At 44.3% G+C, this 25764-nt stretch overlaps 1 protein-coding gene across 1 annotated transcript in view; it reads left to right on the top strand.

Annotated features, from left to right (window-relative positions):
* ABCG1 (ATP binding cassette subfamily G member 1) overlaps nt 1–25764 on the top strand; it is a 160481-nt gene that overhangs the window by 93719 nt on the left and 40998 nt on the right. The window contains exons 3-6 of the mRNA XM_077479833.1: nt 18456–18573; nt 18723–18855; nt 21809–21859; nt 23503–23648. Coding sequence (XP_077335959.1) covers nt 18456–18573; nt 18723–18855; nt 21809–21859; nt 23503–23648 — 448 coding nt within the window. The remainder of the gene's footprint in view (nt 1–18455; nt 18574–18722; nt 18856–21808; nt 21860–23502; nt 23649–25764) is intronic.

Genomic DNA, 25764 nt, shown 5'->3' with positions numbered 1-25764 from the left:
TTTGCCTTTCTCCACTACTATGTTCCAGAATGTTCTTGAAGGCAGGGGAGAGCAATCAAATCTGCACCCTGTGAATCCCAGAACAGCCAAAAGAAATCAACAACTCCTCCTACGGTTACAGAGGAGCCAAAAAAACACTTCTTTATCTAACATCCTAGTAGCCTAAGTAGGAGGGTGCTACCGAAACAAAATACAGAAGAAATCTGGGGAAAGTATATAGGAAACAAGTATAAATACTGTATAGGCATTCATAATATGCAGAGCATCTTTTATGTTCACAACGTTGCCTTGCTGGTGTAATTGATTTAAATCTAAACCAAATGCTAGGATGAAATATTAAACAGCTTCATGAGTCAATCTGCTACCAGTGTCCTACTTAACAACAGTCCCAAGTGAATTTTGCCATTTTTTTTTACTTAAAACATGTAGCCAAGTTCCATCCACTTAATACGATCCCTCCACTGTGAGGATGCTTAATCTGGTGTTTCATAATCTGCAACATTTTAGGATCAATTCCAGGGATGGATGGCTGCTGAGTTGGTGATTCGCACAGTAAGTGCTTTCTTGCAGGGCTGCAGAACACCGAACACCCCACTGTGATCGTACTTTGCTTTTTAGTATATATAAGCTTTAACATGTTAGTGTCATTTCCAGTATTTTTTTAAATCTGCAGCTTTTGTTAAAATAATACCTGTTGATCCTGCCTTGTTCAGGCACTTCCTGTTATAGGGTGATAACGCTCTGTCCCCATCCCCTAATTGTGCTTCTGAGTAGTCACACGGGTTTTTCAATAGAGAATAAAAGTGTCTGTTTCAAGACAGTACTCAGACATGGTCCATGGCATCACCGCCAGGAAATCAGCTCAGAGAAATGCCATACAGTGCTCTTTAGAGTGTATGCAGACATGAAGAGGCTGAGAAGAGGCTTCAGGAGATTTGAAGGAAAATAAGGTGAAATTAAAAGAAAAATGGTTACTCAGCAGTTCCACTCCCACTGCTTTCTTCTCCCAGCAATAACTCAGCAGCTCAGCTCCCCCTGCTTCCCTCTCTCAGCAATGACTCAGCAGCTCATCTCCCCTGCTTCCCTCTCTCAGCAATGACTCAGCAGCTCATCTCCCCTGCTTCCCTCTCCCAGCAATGACTCAGCAGCTCATCTCCCCTGCTTCCCTCTCCCAGCAATGACTCAGCAGCTCATCTCCCCTGCTTCCCTCTCCCAGCAATGACTCAGCAGCTCATCTCCCCTGCTTCCCTCTCCCAGCAATGACTCAGCAGCTCATCTCCCCTGCTTCCCTCTCCCAGCAATGACTCAGCAGCTCATCTCCCCTGCTTCCCTCTCCCAGCAATGGCTCAGCAGCTCATCTCCCCTGCTTCCCTCTCCCAGCAATGACTCAGCAGCTCAGCACTCCTGTTTCCCTCTCCCAGCAACGATCTCAGCAGCTCAGCTCCCCCTGCTCAAGCATTTTGCATTTTTGCATTTTTTATTATTGCGCTACACACATTGGGCAGCCTATTCATTTTAAAGGGCTGCTATACACACTACAAATGCGGCAAAGAAGCTCATGCACTTTTTTTGTCATGCCTTTTTTTGTGTGTCTGTTTACCAGGTTTGGGGTGCAATCAATGGCACTGCAAGCATGAAATGTAGCTTTGCATGTTTTGTGAACATGCGCAAAATCCTGTGATTTTGCACTTGATCGCAAAACACAATAGTGTGAATGCAGGTTTACTCATCGGCTCAGTGCTGCTTGCTATCCCTTCTCATCAGTGATTCAGCAGCTCAGATCTCCCTGGTCCCCTTCCCCAGCAGTGAGTCAGCAGCAGTGGTGGCTGGTGACCCATTTTTTTAGTTGGGGAACGGCAAACAATTCAACACACTGCCTCCCCCCCAATCAGTCGGATTGTCACCAACACCCAACCGCCCCCCCCCCCCCCCCGATTGGTTGGATTTTCACCAACACCCTGCCTTTTACCCCACCTGCCCCCCCACCACCCCCCATTCGGTCAGATCACTTAATTCAAATTTCTGGCGCTTCTCACGGATTAGTCCAGGTTGATAATGTCATGCACGACCAGATATTCTCCACTCCATTGGTGTGTCCTGCTGTCCTCTTTGAAGCTGATTAGGTGGCTGGGATAGACAGGTGGCTGATTGGCTGGGGCAGGAAGCTGATTTGCTGGGTTTGCAGGGTGGGAAAGGCTGCGCCCAGAGCCCTCCCAAAAAAACAGCCATTTGGGGCCTCAGGCTGCGGTCATGTGCCTGTGATGGGGTGACCGACAAACTAGAGACCTCTTGGTCCGGTGCCCCACACAGTGCACGGCCACAGAAATGGTGCAGGCTCGGGGGGGGGGGGGGTGCCACGGGCTGTGGGGGGGGTGTCACCCCTACTCCCCTGCTCCTATGCTCCCCTTGTGGAATGGCCACCACTGCTCAGTAGCGGAGCTCGCCATGCTCCTACCTACCAGCAGTGACTAATCAGCTTAGCTCCCCCCATCAGGAATGGAGGCTGATATGCCTTGTTGGGTATAACTTCCCACAAAGAGAGGGTGGAGCATCCTCGTGCTTGAAGATCATTTAAAGAGAGACTTCCATTACAGATCGCTCCAGTCAGAAAATGCTACTTGCCTGGCTGTCAGCAAAATCCAGTGCTTTTAGTACTGAAATACAAACCTGGAGCAACTGTACATAAAAAGTTCTGACGTACAGCGCGCTACTGATCAGCTCTTTGAGGCTTTTGACAGCTCGGTCACTGTGGCGGGAGCATGCCGTGAGTGCGTTCTCAGCACAGAAACATCTGCCAACCATGCAAGCATATGTGAGGCATGCAAGTTAAAGCCCACCCTCTTTGCTGCCACACATATGCATTATGCGGGTGGCAAGAGGTAAAAGCAAAACAATCGCGGATATGAGCTGATGGAGAGGAAATCGCCGGGAAAAGGTGGTATTTTATACTCTGCTTCATTGTGTTTTACAAATGTTCTTATCCTAGGAGGAAAACCATTCCATTTTTTTCTTTTCTATTTTTGTTAAAAAGTGTCGTTCTGTCTCCCTTTTGGCCAAGTGTACAAAAAAATAAGCAGAACTCATTAAAAAGTGTGACAATCTGCAGTGAATGCGCCTCGGGCTCTTTCCTGTTTCTCTACCCACAATCCTTTGCATCTCTCCTAAAAGTTTTCTCTTTTCTTGTGTCTGCATCCTTTCCAATTAAAAAAATTCAGGATATAGAAATTGGCTTCACACTTTTTCATGAACAATTAAAAACAATTCATGAACAATTAAAAGGACAAATATATATATACATATATATATATATTTATATAGACATATACCCATATATATATATATATATATATATATATATATATATATATATATATATATATATATATATATATAAAATATATATTTTATTTTATTTTATTATAAACATACATTGGGAGGCTAGCCATATTTGCTCATTGCATATTGTTGTGCGTTAGTCCTGCTTTTCCCTCTGCAAATCTAACACGATTGTAATTTTGGTCGGAAAAGGCTCTGATGGTTTTCCCGACGGGATTTCGCTCAAGCTGTCTTGCATACACGCGGTCACACCAAATTCCGTCTGTCAAGAACGCGGTGACATCTCAAAACCCATTAGCCAATAGCTTGCATCTCGTAGTTGAATCTGAGCATGCGTGAGTTTTTGCGTGTCGGAATTGCATACACATGATCGGAATTTCCGTCGGGAAAATTGAGAACCTGCTCTCAAATTTTTGCTGGTGGGAATTCGGCCAGCTAAATTCCGATGGAGCATACACACGGTCGCATTTTCCGATGAAAAGCTCTCATCGGTCTTTTGCTGGCCGAAATTCTGATCCTGTGTATGTGGCATGAGGGTCCCTTAACATGGGGAAGTTTGCGTTCCAGTCAGCAAAGGAGTTTATGCAAACCAGACACGGACAGGCCCCACTCTTCTCTATGGGCGGCTAGGAGTAAACAGGAAGCTCCACCCCCTTGTAACATCACCGACCCAGCATGCACCAGTTGGTGGTGTCACAAGGGGATGGGGCCACCAGGTGACATCATCAAGGGGCCCCACCGCTTACCTATTTTAAAACTGTCACCCGACAGAGCAGGCATTCGACAGTTAGCCTTCCTTGCAGGTGGAGCGGTTTTTTTGGGGGGGGGGGGGGGGTTGGGGTCGGCGATGCTATGGGTGTCGTGATTGACGATGGATCTACATTGGGGACATTGTTTTTACATTTTTTAATAAAGGAATTGTAAAAAAATGCCTGTTATTATTTATTTCTGACACTTTTTTTGGTGAGTGAGTAGGGGTATTATTTACCCCATACTCATTCACATGGGGGAGGGGCGCACGATCAGGGGGTCCCCTTGTTAAAGGGGGTTTCCAGATTCTGATAAGTCCCCTGCCTGCAGACCCCCACAACCACCGCCCAGGGTTTTCAGGAAGAGGCCCTTGTCCCCATCAACATGAGGGCAAACCCACCTGAGCTGTGGATCTCTGCAGCTCCTCCAGAGTTACCATGGACCTCTTGGCTGCTTCTCTGATGAATGGTCTCCTTGTCCGGCCTGTCAGTTTAGGTGGACGGACATATCTTGGTAGGTTTGCAGTTGTGCCACACTCTTTCCATTTTCAGATGATGGACTGAGCAGTGTTCAGTGAGATATTCAAAGCTTGGGATATTTTTATCTTATCATATTATCACCTAACCCTACTTTATACTTCTGCACAACTTCATCCCTGAGCTGTCTGGTGTGTTCCTTGGCCTTCATAATGCTGTTTGTTCACTAAGGTTCTCTAACAAAGGGCTTCACAGAACAGCTGTATTTATATTGAGATTAAATTACACAAAGGTGGACTCTACTGATTAGCTGACTTCTGAAGGCCATTTTTTCCAACAAGATTTTAGTTAGAGGTATCAGAGTGCAGGGGGCTGAATACAAATGCCACACTTTTCAGATATTTATTTGTAAACCATTAAGCATTTTCCTTCCATTTCACAATTATGTGCCACTTTGTGTTGGTCTATCACGTAAAATCCCAATAAAATACATTGACGTTTTTGTCTGTAACATGACAACATGTGAAATGATAAGGGGTATGAATACTTTTTCAAGGCACTGTATACAATGAGCAGACTGCAGTAAACAATGCAACAAGAAAGCCTATGAGAGATACAAGGGGTCTGTATGCTAGCAAGAGGTTTTGCTGTCTCATATTATCACTGTTTTACACTTCAAACTAAATCATATGATTTCTTGATGCATTGTTTATTGCAGTCTGTTAATTTTTTTTTTTTTTTTTTTTTTTACTTGTGTAGCTACAGCGGAATTCTCCTTTAAAACTAAAGCAGAAATTTTGGCTATAGATATACTTTAAATGTTTCCCATGCTTGATCCATACAAGTAATATAAGCAGCAATTGAATCATATTGGCTATTGATCCGAGTCATTCTCCTATCCCTGGCCAATACGGTTCTGATATTTGTAAATCAGACCCAAAGAGTTTTTTTTTGCCTTTAATAAAAGTTTATGGTATAGACACCGCTCCTGCCCTGACTTAACTTGCCGGCTGGGCTGAAATGAACTGAATGTGTAATGGACAGGCAGGCAAAGATCAGTGACCTACATAGTATTGGCTCGATCGATACGGGGCGGGCATACACTGTTACAGCGGCGCTGGGCATGTTAATATTGATTTATATAAATGCATAATGGAAACGTACAGAATGAGGCCTCAGTGCTGGAGTGAGACCGCACAGTGCTTTGATCTTTGATGTCAATAAATTAAACAATCTCCCTATCACTCTGTAATGCGTTCATGTCCAAGACTTTATGGAGAAAGCAGATGGTAGGCTGCGTATAATTAAGCAGCTATAAACTTTGTATTAACGAGCTGAAGACTATACAGATCAAAGAAGTAAAGTGGCTTTGCTTAAAGGGATCCTGGTGTGCAGGGGCGGATTGACAACTCATGGGGCCCCCGGCAATCAGAGATTATGGGGCCCCGGCAATCAGAGATTATGGGGCCACACAGTATACATACACACAGTATACAATCACACAGTATACACATACATGTACACACAGTATACGCAGACATGTTTCTATTGGCTGAGAAGGTACTGGAGAGGTGGGGCAGCTATAATCTCAGGATTTTTAGACCAAAAGGATGTCGGTAAGGGACATTTCAGAGACAGATGTAAAAAAAAACACAGATTTTTACATACTGTCCCTGGTTTTTACTGAGGCTGGCAACCCTGATGGGGCTCCCTAGTGGCCGGGGCCCTCGGGCACTGCCTGAGTGGCCAAATGGTCAGTCCGCCCCTGCTAGTGTCAGAACCAGTGGCGGCTGATGCTGTATATTTTGGGGGGGGGGGGATTACGGATTACGAGCATAATCTGTTCCAGAATAATGCTTGTAATCCAAAGCACTCATGTATCAAAGTGAGTTTCCCAATAGGAATCAATGGAAATGCTCGTAAACCGCATTACGTGCAGTCTCTAACCATCTCTTGTAGACTGTCTATAGTCTCTGACCATCTCTTGAATCATATCTGCGGTCTCTGACCAGCTCTTGTAGACTTTCTGCAGTCTCTGACCATATCTTGTATCATGTCTGCAGTCTCTGACCATCTCTTGTATCATATCTGTGGTCTCTGACCATCTTTTGTATCATGTCTGCAGTCTCTGACCATCTCTGGTATCATGTCTGCAGCCTCTGACCATCTCCTGTATCATGTCTGCATTCTCTGACCATCTCCTGTCTCATGTCTGCATTCTCTGACCAACTAATGTATCATGTCTGCATTCTCTGATCATCTCTTGTATCATGTCTGCAGTCTCTAACCATCTCTTGTAGACTGTCTATAGTCTCTGACCATACCTTGAATCATATATGCGGTCTCTGACCATCTCTTGTAGACTTTCTGCAATCTCTGACCATATCTTGTATCATGTTTGCATTCTCTGACCATCTTTTGTATCATGTCTGCAGTCTCTGACCATCTCTTGTATCCTATCTGTGGTCTCTGACCATCTTTTGTATCATGTCTGCAGTCTCTGACCATCTCTGGTATCATGTCTGCAGCCTATGACCATCTCCTGTATCATGTTGTCTGCATTCTCTGACCATCTCCTGTATCATGTCTGCATTCTCTGACCATCTCTTGTAGACTGTCTGCAGTCTCTGATCATCTCTTCTATCATGTCTGTATCATATCTGCAGTCTCTGACCATCTCTTGTAGACTGTCTGCAGTCTCTGACCATCTCTTGGATTATGTCTGCAGTTTTTGACTATAAAACACCTGTTGTGTGTCTGCTGCTCCTGACATGGAATATTCCCTAAATGTTATGTGCAGTCCTTTGTGATGTCAGGGGCAGCATTTGAGCTCCCCCCCCCCCAATATCAAGAAAGTTGACCACCAATGTCTTAGACTGTTGTGGCCACATTGGAAGATTTCCTCTCTATTCCTGCTCTGGTGAAAACCATCACGTTTTCAACAGCTATCAGGAGAAATAAAGAGGGTGAATCCAACCAGCAGGGACACAGGCAGCAAAAACGAAAAGAAAAACCAGACAGAGGATGTAACCCTTCCAGCCTGTAATTAAAAGGGCATGGAGACAGTTATGAGAAAGTTATGCACAGACTTGCCACATTGACATTCCCATAAGCAATGAATGGAAAAGTTGATTCCTCCAGACAGAGGAAGAAGCTGTATGATGAACCTATCATTCCTTATATCGGTTTTAAGATTTCTGTGCGGCGGTAGGCTGGGGGGCGGAGCGCCTGTGACGACACGCATAGGGCTGTATAAGGATACAAATACATAGCTTCCTCTGTTCTGGGTACAATGAGTCCAGTATATCATTCACCAATGGACAGACACATTATTGTCATTGATGGAAATTTGCTTTATTTAATTAATCTGAGGTCGCGTCTGTCTCCGCGTCTCCACCGCGTTCAGCTCAAAGTCAAAATGGGATTTGAAGAAGAGAGAAGTGAATGTATCTTGTTGTAATTTGAGGTCAGGCGAAGGATTAAGAACAAATTCTCTCTCGGAAAGTGTTTGTGTTCTACAGCCGAGCTGGCGGCGAGCGATTAAAGAGCCGCTAAGCCTTAAAGTAGAAGGAAAGGGAAATGGCTGAATTCATATCTGACATACAAAAGTGGGAAGGATCTTATCTGACATAAAAATGTTACATTGTTTTTACAGCCAGTCTTCATATCCATTAAGGATGAACAGGCAAAAAATTTGGTTGAACACCATTAAAGAGGACAAAAATGGGACACGAACATGAAAAAACAAAAGTGCTAATTTTAAAGGCTAATATGCAAGTTATTGCCATAAAAAGTGTTTGGGGACCCGGGTCCTGCCCCAGGGGACATGTATCAATGCAAAAAAAAGTTTTAAAAACTGACGTTTTTTCGGGAGCAGTGATTTTAATAATGCTAAAAGAGAAACAATAAAAGTGTAATATTCCTAAATATCATACCTGGGGGGTGACTATAGTATGCCTGTAAGGTAGCGCAGTTTTCCTGTGATTAGAACAATACCACAGCAAAATGACATTTCTAAAGGAAAAAAGGTAATTTAAAACTGATTGCGGTTGTAATGTATTATTGGGTCTCGGCAATATAGGTAAAACTCCTCATTGAAAAAAATGGCATGGGCCCCCCCCCCCAGTCCATTACCAGGCCCTTTGGGTCTGGTATGAATATTAAAGGGAACCCCTAACCAACATTTAAAAAAAAAATGGCATAGCCCCCCCCCCCCCCAAAAATCCATGCCAGACTCTTCAGGTCTGGTATGGATTTTAAGAGGAACCCTGCGCAAAAATAAAAAAAGGGCATGGGATCCCCCCAAAATCCATACCAGACCCTTATCTGAGAACGCAACCTGGCAGGCTGCAGAAAAAGGGGGGGTGAGAGAGCACAACCATACCAGGCCACATGCCCTCAACATGGGGAGGATGCTTTGTGGTCCTCAAAGCACCTTGTCCCCATGTGATGGGGACAAGGGCTTCATCCCCACCTCACAATCCTTGCCCGGTGGTTGTGAGGGTCTGTGGGTGGGGGGGCTTATCGGAATCTGGAAGCCCCCTTTAACAAGGGAACCCCCAGATCCCAGCCACCCCCCTATGTGAATTGGTAACGGGTACGGGTATCATTTCACAAAAGAAAATGTCAAAAATAGTAAAAATGACAGGAGACACTTTTGGACAAGTCCTTTATTAAAACATTAAAAATAAAAAATGTACTGCAATGTAGATCCATCTCACGCTGCCTGAGAGACAGAAAAAAAAAAAAAAGCCACGTCATGTCAGAGGAAAACGGGTTTGCCCATTTACATCACCGAGTGGCCCCGCCCTCGCTATATAACAGCTGTCATCGAGAAGAAGCATCACTCGGTGGGAGCCTCCCATGGACTTTTTTTTTTCTTTTTTTTTTCTTTTTTTGGCTTGTTGGGCACCGTGAGAAGGATCTTACATTTTTATTTTTTTTATTTTTTCCCTTTACATCTGCATCTACAGAGTTCCCCTTTACATCTAAATCTGCAGAGTTCCCCAATACATCTGAATCTGCAGAGTTCTCCCTATACATCTGAATCTGAAAATTTCCCTTTTACATCTGAATCTGCAGAGTTCCCCTATGAATCTGAATCTGCAGAGTTCCCCTATGAATCTGAATCTGCAGAGTTCCCCTATACATCTGAATCTGCAGAGTTCCCCTATACATCTGAATCTGCAGAGTTCCCCAATACATCTGAATCTGCAGAGTTCCCCTATACATCTGAATCTGCAGAGTTCCCCTATACATCTGAATCTGCAGAGTTCCCCTATACATCTGAATCTGCAGAGTTCCCCCTTTACATCTGAATCTACAGAGTTCCCCATTACATCCTGCATCTACAGAGTTCCCCCTTTAAATCTGAATCTGCAGAGTTCCACTTTACATCTGAATCTGCAGAGTTCTCTTATAAATCTGAATCTGCAGAGTTCCCCCTATACATCTGAAACTGAAAATTTCCCTTTTACATCTGAATCTGCAGAGTTCCCCTATAAATCTGAATCTGCAGAGTTCCCCTTTTTCATCTGAATCTGCAGAGTTCCCCCTTTACATCTGAATCTGCAGAGTTCCCCTATACATCTGAATCTGCAGAGTTCCCCTATACATCTGAATCTGCAGAGTTCCCCCTTTACATCTGAATCTACAGAGTTCCCCATTACATCCTGCATCTACAGAGTTCCCCCTTTAAATCTGAAACTGCAGAGTTCCACTTTACATCTGAATCTGCAGAGTTCTCTTATAAATCTGAATCTGCAGAGTTCCCCCTATACATCTGAAACTGAAAATGTCCCTTTTACATCTGAATCTGCAGAGTTCCCCTATAAATCTGAATCTGCAGAGTTCCCCTTTTTCATCTGAATCTGCAGAGTTCCCCCTTTACATCTGAATCTGCAGAGTTCCCCTATACATCTGAATCTGCAGAGTTCCCCTATACATCTGAATCTGCAGAGTTCCCCCTTTACATCTGAATCTACAGAGTTCCCCATTACATCCTGCATCTACAGAGTTCCCCCTTTAAATCTGAAACTGCAGAGTTCCACTTTACATCTGAATCTGCAGAGTTCTCTTATAAATCTGAATCTGCAGAGTTCCCCCTATACATCTGAAACTGAAAATGTCCCTTTTACATCTGAATCTGCAGAGTTCCCCTATGAATCTGAATCTGCAGAGTTCCCCTATGAATCTGAATCTGCAGAGTTCCCCTATACATCTGAATCTGCAGAGTTCCCCTATACATCTGAATCTGCAGAGTTCCCCTATACATCTGAATCTGCAGAGTTTCCCTATACATCTGAATCTGCAGAGTTCCCCCTTTACATCTGAATCTACAGAGTTCCCCATTACATCCTGCATCTACAGAGTTCCCCCTTTAAATCTGAAACTGCAGAGTTCCACTTTACATCTGAATCTGCAGAGTTCTCTTATAAATCTGAATCTGCAGAATTCCCCCTATACATCTGAAACTGAAAATGTCCCTTTTACATCTGAATCTGCAGAGTTCCCCTATGAATCTGAATCTGCAGAGTTCCCCTATGAATCTGAATCTGCAGAGTTCCCCTATACATCTGAATCTGCAGAGTTCCCCTATACATCTGAATCTGCAGAGTTCCCCTATACATCTGAATCTGCAGAGTTCCCCTATACATCTGAATCTGCAGAGTTCCCCCTTTACATCTGAATCTACAGAGTTCCCCATTACATCCTGCATCTACAGAGTTCCCCCTTTAAATCTGAATCTGCAGAGTTCCACTTTACATTTGAATCTGCAGAGTTCTCTTATAAATCTGAATCTGCAGAGTTCCCCCTATACATCTGAAACTGAAAATTTCCCTTTTACATCTGAATCTGCAGAGTTCCCCTATAAATCTGAATCTGCAGAGTTCCCCTTTTTCATCTGAATCTGCAGAGTTCCCCCTTTACATCTGAATCTGCAGAGTTCCCCTATACATCTGAATCTGCAGAGTTCCCCTATACATCTGAATCTGCAGAGTTCCCCCTTTACATCTGAATCTACAGAGTTCCCCATTACATCCTGCATCTACAGAGTTCCCCCTTTAAATCTGAAACTGCAGAGTTCCACTTTACATCTGAATCTGCAGAGTTCTCTTATAAATCTGAATCTGCAGAGTTCCCCCTATACATCTGAAACTGAAAATGTTCCTTTTACATCTGAATCTGCAGAGTTCCCCTATAAATCTGAATCTGCAGAGTTCCCCCTTTTCATCTGAATCTGCAGAGTTCCCCCTTTACATCTGAATCTGCAGAGTTCCCCTATAAATCTGAATCTGCAGAGTTCCCCCTATACATCTGAATCTGCAGAGTTCCCCTTTTTCATCTGAATCTGCAGAGTTCCCCCTTTACATCTGAATCTGCAGAGTTCCCCCTATACATCTGAAACTGAAAATTTCCCTTTTGCATCTGAATCTGCAGAGTTCCCCTATAAATCTGAATCTGCAGAGTTCCCCTTTACATTTGAATCTACAGAGTTCCCCTTTACATCTGAATCTACAGAGTTCCCCCTTTACATCTGAATCTACAGAGTTCCCCCTTTACATCTGAATCTACAGAGTTCCCCCTTTACATCTGAACCTGCAGAGTTCCCCCATTACATCTGAACCTGCAGAGTTCCCCCATTACATCTGAACCTGCAGAGTTCCCCCATTACATCTGAACCTGCAGAGTTCCCCCATTACATCTGAACCTGCAGAGTTCCCCCATTACATCTGAACCTGCAGAGTTCCCCCATTAAATCTGAACCTGCAGAGTTTCCCCATTACATCTGAACCTGCAGAGTTTCCCCATTACATCTGAATCTGCAGAGTTCTCCCATTACATCTGAATCTGCAGAGTTCTCCCATTACATCTGAATCTGCAGAGTTCTCCCATTACATCTGAATCTGCAGAGTTCTCCCATTACATCTGAATCTGCAGAGTTCTCCCATTACATCTGAATCTGCAGAGTTCCCCCATTACATCTGAATCTGCAGCGTTCCCCCTTTACATCTGAATCTGCAGCGTTCCCCCTTTACATCTGAATCTGCAGAGTTCCCCCTTTACATCTGAATCTGCAGAGTTCCCCTTTACATCTGAATCCTCAGAGTTTGCTTACACTGTAATGGGGGTAGTCTGCAGACTCTTGTGTAAGGGAAAACTCTGATGTAAGGAGATAACTCTGATGTAAGGGGGGGCACTGCAGACTTTAGTGTAAATGGGAACTCTAATGTAATGGGATCTCTGGTAACCAGAGCCCCCGCTTACATCACAGTTACCAGCATTTCCCTTTAATCTGAGTTCCCAGAGCCACCCTTAAATCAGAGTCTACAGACTTCCCCCTTTACATCTGAATCCACTGAGTTCTCCCTTACAGCTGAGTCTGCAGAATTTACACTTACACTGTAAGGGGGGGGCTCTGATGTAAGAGGTGCTCCGGGAACCCTGATTTAAAGGGGGGGGGCGCTATGGCCTCTGGTGTAAGGGGAGCTCTGATGTAAGGGGGTCTCTGCTCACCAGAGCCCCCTTACATTGTCAGCTCCATCGTGTGGTAGTAATTAAGTATTTTCCCAAACTACTCATTCAAATATTATTAGGCAATTTTTTTCTACAAGTCCAGGTCAAATGTTATTAATTCATTAAACATGGAGTGGTTTGGGAAAAATACCAAATTAACATTCGGTTTTGCCCCTATTCATGCAAAATGAATGTCCATGTATGTAAAAAAATTTTTTAGAAATACACTCCTACTATGGGCCTTTCACAGCAATCAGTTTTTGAAGCGCTTTTGTTCGGATGTGAAACTTTTCCATTTAAAAGGATGCATTCAGGATGGCCTTATGCCGCGTACACACGAGCGGAATTTACGTTGGAAAAATCTTGGATATTTTTTCCTTCGGAATTCCGCTCAAGCTTGCCTTGCATACACACGGGTCACACAAACGTTCGCTGAACTTTCGACTGCCAAGAACGCGGTGACGTACAACACTACGACGAGCTGAGAAAAACTCTTCTTCAGCCATTGGATGGACACTGATTATTATTATTACTATTGATTTATATAGCTTCAACAGTTTACGCAGCGCTTTACAACACAATTACAGTACAATACAAAAGGTACAGGAGGGCCCGGATCGTAGAGCTTATATTCTAAAGGAAGGGGGTGGTACAAAAGGTAATAGCTGCAGAGAATGATTTGATGGGGGTGGCTCGGGGACAGTTAGGTGGGTGTGGGATAGGCTTCCCTGAATAAATTAGTTTTCAGGGAACTCTTAAAGGTGGACAGGGTAGGGGCTGAGCGGACAGACAGGGGCAGGGAGTTCCAGAGGATGGGAGAGGCTCTGGAGAAGTCTTGAAGGCGAGCACGAGAGGAGGTAACAAGGGAGCTAGAGAGCAGGAGGTCCTCAGAGGAACGGAGGGGACGATTTTGGCGATATCTGCAGATGAGGTTGGTGATGTAGATGGGGGCGATGTTGTGGATGGCCCCATGTTATGGTTAGCATTTTGAATTTTCAATGATGATGTACAGTATCTCCTACACATTTGCATATGTTACTTCATGCCCGGAGCCTGAGTCTATTCTTGGCATGCCAGCAATGTGTTGCAATCCTAAGAGAGAAATCGCCAAGAGACTTTGCCAAATAAACTCTAATGCCGCGTACACACGACCGGACTTTTCTACAGCAAAGTTCCAACGGAACGAATCCGTCAGGCAATTCGATCATGTGTGGGCTTCATCGGACCTTTTCTGTCGAAAAATCTGATGGACTTTAGAAATAGAACATGTTTCAAATCTTTCCAGTTCCTATCAAGAAAACCACTTATCTGTATGCAGGTCCGACAGACCAACAACGACGCAAGGGCAGCTATTGGCTACTGGCTATTGAACTTCGTTTTTCTAGTTCCGTTGTACATCATCGCGTTAAACGATCGGACTTTGGTGTGATCATGTGTAGGCAAGTCTGTTTCAGTGCAACTCCGTCTGAACTTCGTTGAAAAGTCAGTTGAAAAGTCCGTCAGAGTTCATTCCAACGGAAAGTCCGGTCGTGTGTACGCGGCATAACTCCTAGTCATTTTTCGAAATGTGTCTTTAGTTCTGCTAAAAAGTGCACCTGTGCCCTGACTATGGACGATAAAGTATTTATACATTCTCTACAAACAGTAAAAGAGCCTTAAAACATGCCACCCCTAACCTCCCTAGCTACATGTAGAGTGACATAATTCATCCTCAAAGATTTTCAAAAGATTGCAACAAAGAATATAAATAAAGCTGGTCTGACTGGGTTTCTAACAGCTTATAGCAGCCTTTCACAACCCAGGGTTTTGTGGAACTGTGGGGTTCCTCCAGAGGTTGCTAGAGGTTCACTGGGCAGTTTTTCCTCTCAGATAAGTAATCACTGGCACCAATAAGTCAGTGGCTTCCAGGAGCTCCCTTAGCCTGGAAAGTCATATCAAGAGATCCTCCATGTTTAAAAGAGAAAGGCTGGCTTAGAAACATCTGGTGTATTATTATATAAGATGGTTGCCAGGCTTCAAAGACTATGCTGGAAAAGGGAGGAATAGGAAAGAGTTAACATTTCAATGCCTTTGTTATGAAATGTAAAGATGAATTAGTCCTCAATGCTACATAGGTGCATAAAGGTTTGTTTGTCATCTATGAGTTAGACTATGTTTTGACAAAAAAGGTGAGCTCCGTTCTAGGAGGGTCTTTAGTTAGCACCTTTTTCTTGGGAGAGGGTGTCTTGGGGCCCATTCTCCAGGACAAATGGGTGGTTGTCGTGCTTGATTTGAGGCTGTATTGCTGGAGCCTGGGCCTAGAGCGCATCACCCATCACCATATAGCTTGTGTGCCTGGAGGCCATGTTGGCTTAATCTATTTTCTGCTAAGGTCATCAATGGAGAAACACTAGAACCAGTGGTGTATCATCCATGGGTGCAGGCTGTTCACTGAGCATGGGCCCCGCTGTGCTTTGACCCACAATGCATCTATGGATGATCTCTCCCTGGTTGACAGTTGGGGGTGATCAGTGCAGCAGTGGGAGGCAGTTACAGGCACCAATCTCCTTGCATAGCTTTCAATGAAGCAGCTGACAGCCGCTTCTCCTCCTCTACCTCCCGCAGCTGTCAGCTGCTTCATTGAAAGCTATGCAAGGAGATTGGTGCCTGTAACTGCCCCCACTATTGTAGCGATCACCCCTGACTGTTCCCCTGTGTCCTCCTCTGGCTCCCCTTGTCTTTTCCTCCAGCCCCCGTGCCCTCCTCTGGCTCCTCTTGTCTCTTCCTCCGGCCCACCTTGTGTCCTCCTCTGGCTCCCCTTGTGTCCTCCTCCGGCCCCCCTTGTGTCCTCCTCCGGCTCCCCTTGTGTCCTCCTCTGGCTCCCCTTGTGTCCTCCTCTGGCTCCCCTTGTGTCCTCCTCTGGCTCCCCTTGTGTCCTCCTCCGGCTCCCCTTGTGTCCTCCTCTGGCTCCCCTTGTGTCCTCCTCTGGCTCCCCTTGTGTCCTCCTCTGGCTCCCCTTGTGTCCTCCTCTGGCTCCCCTTGTGTCCTCCTCTGGCTCCCCTTGTGTCTTCCTCTGGCTCCCCTTGTGTCTTCCTCTGGCTCCCCTTGTGTCTTCCTCTGGCTCCCCTTGTGTCTTCCTCTGGCCCCCCGTGTCCTCCTCTGGCTCCCCTTGTGTCTTCCTCTGGCCCACCTGTGTCCTCCTCTGCTCCCTGTGTCCTCTCCTGGCCTTCGATGTATCTTCCTTCGCCACCCCCCCCCCCCTTGTCCCCCCGCAGCGCTGCGGAGGATGTGTCAGGATGGAGAGCATTTACCGGCCCCTTCCTTTTCTGAATGAGCAGAGTCTGTAATCACAGACTGTCCATTCATAATTGAGCATTTTAAACTGTGTTTTCAGTGCGGCTGAGGCTGAAAGGGATGGGGGAATCTCTGTCTCAAAGGGAAGATGTCAGAAGCCCCCCAACAGGGGTAATAAAAAAAATAAAAAAATTGCAATAAATAAATTCACCCCCCCCCCAAATATTTTTTTTTAAAAAGCTGAAAGAAGACAAGCTTTTAAGAGACAAACTGTAATGTGAACCTGACGTTTATGTTTTACATAGTTTAAGTTGTTATTAGGTACTTACATTAATAGAGTATTGGGTCTATAGAGTCTTTACTGTAAAGTTTTCATTTCTTTAAGTTCATTAATTTTTTTTCTCCTATATAAACAATTTAACTTGCTCCCACCCGATCTATAGCCGAATGATGGCTACAGCGCGGGCCTAAATTGCTGGGAGGGCTCCTTACCACATGATCAACTGTCAGCCAATCACAGCTGATCGCGTGATATAAACAGAAGATCAGTAACAGCTTGAGGAGAAAAAAAAGCCAATCACCAGCTTCCGTCAAAGGGACATCAGTCCTGAAGAGGGTGACACACCACTGCATCATCTGTGTACATATCAGTGCATATCAGTCCCGCCAATCAGTACCCACCAGTGGCACCTATCAATGCCCACCAGTGGTGCCAATCAGTGCCTCATTATCAGTGCCTCCTATCAGTGCTGCCTATTTGTGTCACCTACCAGTGCTCATCACTGCCACCCAGTGCCCATCAGTGGCACCTATCAGTGCCCCCTATCAATGCCCTTCAGTGCCACCCATCAGTGTCACCTCTCAGTGCCACCTATCAATGCCCATCAGTGCTCATCACTGCCACCCAGTGCCCATCAGTGCCACCTATCAGTGCCCTTCAGTGCTACCTATAAATGCCCTTCAGTGCCACCCATCAGTGTCACCTCTCAGTGCCACCTATCAGTACCCACCAATGCCACCTCATCAGTGCCTACCAGTGCCACCTATCAGTGTCCATCAGTGTGGCCTTATCAGTGTAGCCTATCAGTGCCCATCAGTGCAGCTTCATCAGCGCAAATCAATGGAGGAGAAAATTACCTGTTTGCAAAATTTTATAACAAAATATAAAACGGTTTTGTTTTGTTTTTTCAAAAAATGTTGCTCTTTTTTTTTAGCAAAAAAGAAAAACCCAGCAGTGATTAAATACCACCAAAAGAAAGCTCTATTTGTGGGGAAAAAAAATGATAAAAATTAATTTGGGTACAGTGTTGCATGACTGCTCAATTGTCATTCAAAGTGCGACAGCGCTGAAAGCTGAAAATTGGCCTGGGCAGCAAGGGGGTTTAAATGCTATAAATACGTATATAAATAAGTGGTTAAGAAAGCTTCATTGTTATTTTCTTTCAAGATCAAATTTATATTATTTTGATCATTTGTTGCAGGGCCCATAAACGGAGTGGGGCCAATAGGCCAGTGCCTGTTTGGTAGAGTGGCAGTGCATAAAGGGTTGGTTTCCACCAGCGGCAAGGGGTTATCTAAGAATGTAAACATAATAGAACCTTCATACAGTAGCATGGTCCAACATCTGTTTTAAAAGTGCTCCTACACCCCCAAAATGTGTTGGGGGGAATCAGAAGTCAATGAGGTAGGGCCATCAGCATCACTGGCCATCAGAAGCACCAAATGTAGCCAAATACACATTTTCATTTTCTTTGGCTTGAGACGGGTTTGCTTTAAGCAGTTAATGCGTCAAAGCTGAGAATCGCCATATTTCCTCGTAAATAAGAACAGAACACAATTTCCTCTCTCTAATACCAGCTATTTAACAATCCCTGCATTTTGTTTGCCTGTATGTACAAATCTTTTATTTTTCCATAGTGAAGCTTACTGTCTACTCTATTAGCAAACAAATAAAATGTTTACTAGTCCCGGGGATTTATCAGCAGTCATTTGTTGTCCATTATGTATCTACAGACATTCATTTCATCAGTAAAATGACTCTGGTCCTACGGTTTGGATACAGCAAGAGTTGAAATTATTATTTGTTTTTTTTTATTATAACAGGGTACAAAACTTTGCTCAAGGGGATCTCAGGAAGGTTCGGCTGTGGAGAGCTGGCAGCCATAATGGGCCCCTCGGGGGCAGGGAAGTCAACGCTAATGAATATCCTGGCAGGATACAGGTCAGTTTGAATAAATACTCCGATGTCTATAAACACCTTGAAGGGTGTTGGTCTTCAACCTAATTGTTACAACAGCTTCCCAACGTCTTTTAGAACTAAAAGCTTAATACTGCTTCCGTAATAAAGAATATTTTTCCATGCTATTGCAGAGAAACAGGAATGAAGGGGGAAGTTCAAATTAATGGACAGCCGAGAGACCTGCGCACATTCCGCAAAGTGTCCTGTTACATCATGCAGGATGACATGCTGCTGCCCCACCTCACAGTGCAGGAGGCCATGATGGTAAGTTCATGAATGGTTCTTTTGAAGGTACACTTTGGTCTTAATTGAAAAATAAGTATTAAAGTGTAGGCAGGTTGACTACAGAATGTTGGTTAGATAGTTGGCTGACCTAGGCTGTGGAAGGGGTTAATGTTTTGCACTGCTGTTCCCAGACTTTTTGGACCCTGCCTTTCTGCCCTGTTATATAAATTATTTTTTATTATTATTAATGATTTATAGATAGCACCAACAGTTTACGCAGTGCTTTACAATGTATAGGGGAGACAACACAATTACAGTACAATACAAAAGGTACAGGAGGGCCCGGCTCGTAGAGCTTACATTCTAAAGGGAGGGGGTGGTGGTACAAAAGGTAATAGCTGCAGAGAATGATTTGATGGGGGCCTCATATAAATGAGGGGAAAGGCTGGGGTTGGGGCTCTTCCTGATCCCTGTGACTGGAGATGTTGTAGTTAACATCAGTGCCCCCCACCCCCCAAACCTCTGTGCCTGGCACCTAATCTACATGCAGGTTGTTGGACGTATGGATTTCAGATGCTCTAATTGGCTTAAAAAAGGGTGGGCTCGGGGTGCGGAGTACTGCGACCTAAGCCCACCCAGTTGCGTGACAATAGCGAATTAATAATCACTATTGTCTTCCTGATTCTCCTCCTGGTCAATCAGGAAGCGGGTCCTGAGACCCGACTGGCCAGGGAGGCTTAGGCCAATCGTGTTTCAGGACTCACTTCCTGTTCAGCTGGGAGGAGAAGCAACAGAGGAGCAGCAGCCCTACCCCGCATCCTCCTCATCTGCTTCCTAAGGTAAGGAGGCCTTTGATCGCCACCTTCCCATCTGATTCTCGGGGGGGTGTCATTGGTTCCCTGCCCCCTCCCAAAATATTGGGCTCCGGCCACCAGTGGTTACCATGAAGTACTAAGTGGGACTACGGAAGACACGGGGAGGCTGGAGAACTACCAAGACTTGAAGGATGCCACTATTGGACTAATACCTTGTTGAGGTATGCCTGGGCAGCCTAGTTGAGTTATTTAGGTAATGTTACATTAAATTGTTCATGTTGGACTGTTATGCACAATGTTCAAGTAAAGTTGCATCAACTGTTCCAAGCCTGGTCTGAAGTAATTGAAAGGGGTGCATGAAGGTTCCTGGCGTATAAAAGAACTAGGGTCAGTAAAGCACATTTGGGGTATGAATCAAAGCCACTACATAAGATCTACTCGGCAAGACAAGGAGAAGGAATGCAGTTTCTATGGGTATCTAAGGACTAGTGCAAGGTACATTACAGCTTGTTATGAAGTGTGGTACCTGGTGTAGGTGATGGGTCCTCCGGTAGAGAGGGGGTCAGTGGTGTGGCTCCCTCCCCAGTATTTGTTTCTCTAAGCAACTGGGACTGAACCCGCATTACAGAGATCCATAGCCAGGCCGCATGGGAGTGAAGGAGTTAGCAAGTGCACACCTGAGCCCCAAGCTAAGCGTACGTCGGGACCCTGTTCTGTCACTGGCAGTGAGGTGACAGGGGTACGCTAGACTGGTGGAGAGGGAACAAGCTCAGCATTGTCCCTCCTAAATGTAACATACATCTACCAAGCTAAAGTGTGTAGTGTCACGGGACAGCACTTTGCAGAAGGGCCCTGTACATTTTTGACTGCACACTGTGTAAGGCTCATCTTAAAGACGGGGAGCCGGCATAATGTTTGATGGTCCTGGGGGGAATGATGTGCACGCTCCCCCACATGCAGGGCGAGTGGCCCCACCCACATATGGAGCACAACCTATCCAACCAATGCTTTTCACGTCATCCAGACATTGTTGTGGAGCACGGTCCATCCCATTGCCTTCTCCCATCCCGTTGCCAAGCCAATGGCCTGGGATCACTTGCTTGTAATGCAGTGGGGTCATTTTCAAACATGCCCACTGCATGCTCTTTGTTGTCTCTGAAACCCTCAGGAAAGCCTCAAGGAAAAAAATTCAGTTTGACACCAAGCAAATTTTTAATTGCCGTTTGTGTCCCTACCGGGAAAATTTCTCTTCACTTCCTGTCTGGCCAGGAATTGATAGTAAATGTAACCAATGGCAGACACGGGCAAACGCAAAAAACATTTTTAGTAACGTCTGGAAGAGTAGAACTATGGATAATGATCTTATTGCTGGCTGTGCCTTCATTTCCTGGTGGACAGTTGCACCAGAAATAGCGCCAAACAAACGATTCATGCTGATTGCTGATTTATTAATTCACCGATACTGGTCATATCTGCCTCTGCACGCAGTAAGCAATCAAACTCTGGTGATTGTACCATTTCTGAGTACCCAAACCATTGCATTGTACTTAATCACTAAGAAAAGGGTAGATCTATAGACTTCCAAAATGCATTGGAAATGTGTCCTTTCCATGGTAATTTACTGAACCAATAAATCATTGGTGGGCTCTTTCTGGTTTAACTGTATAAAAACTACTCAATTTGGGTGACCCTTATTTTTGAAGTGCCCCCATATTGTAAAGAGCTGCCAAATCCATTTAGCTCTGAAAAGGACATATTATCTATTGGTAGAGTGCCCATATCCAGCACCCCGTCCCCACTTTATCTTGGGTTGGCCATTTGTTGTCCTGGCATGGTGTCACAGGAAAAGTAAGGTCAAATCTCCACAATGAGGTCAAAGGTAGAAATGAAGGCTTGGCAAAAATGGTTGCTTTTCCCCACTCCACCCAAAAATTGAAAAAAGAAGAGGAAAGCTATAAAAAGTTTCTCACAGCCACCAATCAGATACAGACCTGCGTTTTAATGCTGAGAGAAGAGAGGACGCACATTTCCAGGGACCCTGTGAAGTCTTCCTTGGTTTCTGATTGCAGTCACTTTTATAGTGCTCTTCCTGAATTGAGCACATCCACAGTATTCAGTATTTTTACTTCTTGTTTTTATCTGATAGTATTAGTAATAATTCCTATTCTGTGTCCTAGGTCTCTGCCCACCTGAAGCTCCAAGAAAAAGATGAAGGCAGAAGAGAAATGGTAAGCGACTTGTCATATGTGCTGAGGGCTATTAGAACAGCGTGGACTGACATTCATATTGCAGCAAAGAGACAGCTTACTGTGCTATGCTATGGCAGTGAATTGTCGGACAAAAAATAAATAAAAATGCCAATCAATCAGAAAAGGATGGATGATGTCAGGTAGTTTTGCACATATAAATAAAGTGGATTTTTAGAGAGAGTTTTCACAGCTGCTATCTAGGAATTGTTAGAGAGAGATAGAGAGGAAGCAATGTATAGTTTATAGTGGCCTCCAGGGGCAGACTGACCATTCAGGCACTCGGGCACTGCCGGAGGGCCCCATGCTGCTAAGGGGCCCCATCAGGGTTGTCAGCCTCAATAAAACCAGATGTGTGTGTATATTGTGTGTCTGTGTGTGTATACTGTATGTGTGTGTGTTTGTGTGTATACTGTGAGGCCCCATAATCTATTGCCTGGGGGCCCCATAATCTCCTATTGCCCGGGGGCCCCATAATATTCTCCTATTGCCCGGGGGCCCCATAATCTCCTATTGTCCAGGGGCCCCATGAGTTGTCAGTCCGCCCCTGGTGGCCTCTATGCACAGGTATTCTTAGATTGGATAGCAGGAGAAATACCAGGGGTCATCTCTCTTCTGTGTCCCCCACTGCATGATGTGGTTTCATCCTCCCATACCTATGGCACTGCTGTCTTGTGTAATGGCATAGGGGTCAGAGGAAGAAGCCACAGCAAATGACAAGGGAGTGTGAGAAGGGCAGTAGATGAGAGGAGAGAAGGTGAAGTATACAGCGGGTGTTGTGTTAGCCCCTGTACACACGGTCGGAGATTTCCACAACCAAATCCGTCGGATTTTGCCCGTCGGATTTTGTCCGTTGGATCTTGTCCGAAACTGTTGCATACACACGGTCGGACAAAGTTGGCGAAAAATCCGATCTTTCAGAACGTGATGACGTAATTTCGTTACAGTGGGACTACATTCAGGCTAGTAGCCAATAGCTTTGATGTAGGAATTTGATCTGAGCATGCGTGGCACTTGGTCCGATCAAAATTCTCTACACATGATCGGAGTATGTCCGATCGGCCCAGTTGGTCGGGAAATATTTCCAACATGTTGGAAAATTAGGTCAGACGGATATTCCGACGGAATCAGTCTGATGCATACCACACACAGTCGGATTATCCGACGACACGGTCCGATAGGACACATTCCGACGGATTCTCCGGCCGTGTGTACAAGGGCTTAGGGGTGGTATGGCAAGGTAGAGGACTTTGTAAACATGGTACTATGTGAATTTACATGTCCAGTAATTTAAAGGTAACCTGTACTGAGAGAAATATTAGGCTGCCATGCATGACCTTTCCTACTGAAAATGGCAATTTTCTGGCTGTTATGCTGACCCTAAGCACTTGCCAGGAACAAGTGTAGACATTTTGACTTTACTCTTACTTTCTAAAATACAATATTGTTTCTGGTCAGTGATTGAGAAAGTGTTGAAGCCAGGGATAGCCAGGTAACTGGCAAGTTCAGGAGTAGGTCAGCAATGAAAGCCTCTGTATTTCTCTTAGAAATCCAGCTCTGATGCCATATTTCTGTGATATAACTGAGAACTGTAATGTGTCTCACAAATTACACTGTTATTTCAGGTGAAGGAGATCCTGACAGCTCTGGGCTTGCTGTCTTGCGCTAACACCAGGACGGGTTGTCTCTCTGGGGGTCAGAGGAAACGGCTGGCCATTGCTTTGGAATTAGTGAACAATCCCCCGGTTATGTTCTTTGATGAACCCACCAGGTAAGCTGCCTGTATCTCCTGATTAAAGCCCCTTACGCAATTGTAAATGTTGAAAGTCAGGCTTTTGGCGGAAAATCCGACTTTGTGTATGCTCCATCGGACAATTGTTGTCGGACTTTCCGCCAACAGATGTTGGCTAGCATGTCTTCAAATTTTCTGCCAACAAATGTCTGTTGTGGGATTTTCTAATCGTGTGTACACAAGCCTATCGGACAAAAGTCCCAAGTACAAACACGCATGCTCGGAAGCAGAAGCGGTTGGTCTTGTAAACTAGCATTTGTAATGGAGAATTAACATTCGTAACTCGGCAAAATATGAAATCTCCAAATGCAGCGCACAATTCTCTTCTTCTTTAACTATTTCCCACCCGACCAATGTATATATACGGCCGGGTGGGAGCTCTCTCCTTCTGACTGGATGTTCCTGAACATCCTTCAGAAGGAGGGGGATTGCGCAGTGGCGCGATCCCGATGCGCTCATGTCACCCAGACACGACACATCTCAATTCGTCAGGAGGGCACCAATCACAGCCATCATGTGATGTAAACAAACAGCCGTTTGCTAGGCAATCGGCTCTCCTCTCCTCACATGGAAGTCGTCTCTGAGGAGTGGAGAGCGGATCACTGCTGCTGGCTGGTGATCAGTGAGTATGAGCTGTTTTTTACAGCTTTTTACTCACTGATCACCAACCTAGTGTAAAACACAGTGTAAACACACATGTCCCCAAAACACACATGTCCCCAAATAATAAAAATACATGTCCCCAAATAATAAAAACACCTGTCCCCCACATATGTCCCACTAACATCACATGTCCCAATGATTATCTGCATACATATGTCCGTGATCACCTGCACACATCTGTATATGATCATTTGCCTACATATGTCCGTGATCACACAAACCAATTATTATACACTTAACGGAAATTTTTATTATCAAAAACATGTAGCAGAATACATTTTGGCTTCAATTTGTGACAAAATTCGATTTTATTGGATTTCTTTTAAAATAGAAAGAAGAAAATATAGTTTTTTTTTCCAAATTTCCGCTATTTTTTTACTTATATCGCAAAAATAAAAAACGGAGTCGCAAATAAATACCACCAAAATAAAGCTCTATTTGTGCAAGCAAAATGATAAAAACTTCATTTGGGTACAGCGTAGCATGACCGCGCATGTCATTGAAATTGCCAGAGTGCTGAAAGCTGAAAATTGGTCTGGGCAGTAAGGTGTATAAGTTCCCTGTATTGAAGTGGTTAATGGGATAATAATGAAGCTGCTTTGCTGGTGATACTGATGGAGTTATTGCAAATGAATTTTCAAAGACTTTTTTTTTTCTAGTTAAATCAAGAATAATATCATTATGTTTATTTTATTTTTTTATTTGTGAAAGTTACCACAACACCATTATCCCGTAGTTTTTAAGAACAAAGATACAGCTATGTTGTCAATTTTACATTGTATTTTTTTTAAATGTAACTGCCTACTCCCAAACTGTCATTTGAAGTAAAACACACAGCCAAGTAGTATTCTCCACAATTTTTTTATTGTACGTTAAAAAAAGAAAACAAATAAAATTAGACATGCTATCTGCCAATAAAACTTAACCAAAAAGTGCATTCTATGCATCAAAAAATATAGAAAATCAAATCATTATTCAACCAAATAAAATAATGTCAAAGCAATAACTCTAAGGCCAATAATAAATAACATGTTATCTCCTCCGATTCCGCAACATGTCTAGTTGACGAACGGCCATTCAGAAACAAACTGAAAAGCACGAACTGAAAAGCGCTAAATGAAAAACAAGAAAAGAAAATTGCGAATCAACACTCACCAAACTTCTACTAACACAAAATTAGCAGAAGGAGCCCAAAGGGTGGTGCTAAAGAGCTGAAAAATCACGTAGTAGATCACTACATTCGTAATTGTTGGCCAACATTTGTGTGACTGTGTGTATGCAAGACAAGCTTGAGCCAACACCCTTCTGTTTTGTCGGCAGAAAGTCCAATCATGTGTACGAGGCATAAGGCTTGTGAGAAATCTGGAGAAAGCTAGCCAGTGTGTAACTGAGTCCATAGAAATCTCAGAGAGACGCTTGAAACAATGGTGAT

Source organism: Lithobates pipiens, unplaced genomic scaffold (assembly GCF_037356315.1).
Source record: "Lithobates pipiens isolate NorthernLeopardFrog02 unplaced genomic scaffold, aLitPip1_a1.2 Scaffold_16, whole genome shotgun sequence".
In the NCBI taxonomy this organism is placed as follows: domain Eukaryota; kingdom Metazoa; phylum Chordata; class Amphibia; order Anura; family Ranidae; genus Lithobates; species Lithobates pipiens.
This window is presented reverse-complemented; position numbering and strand designations above follow the sequence as displayed.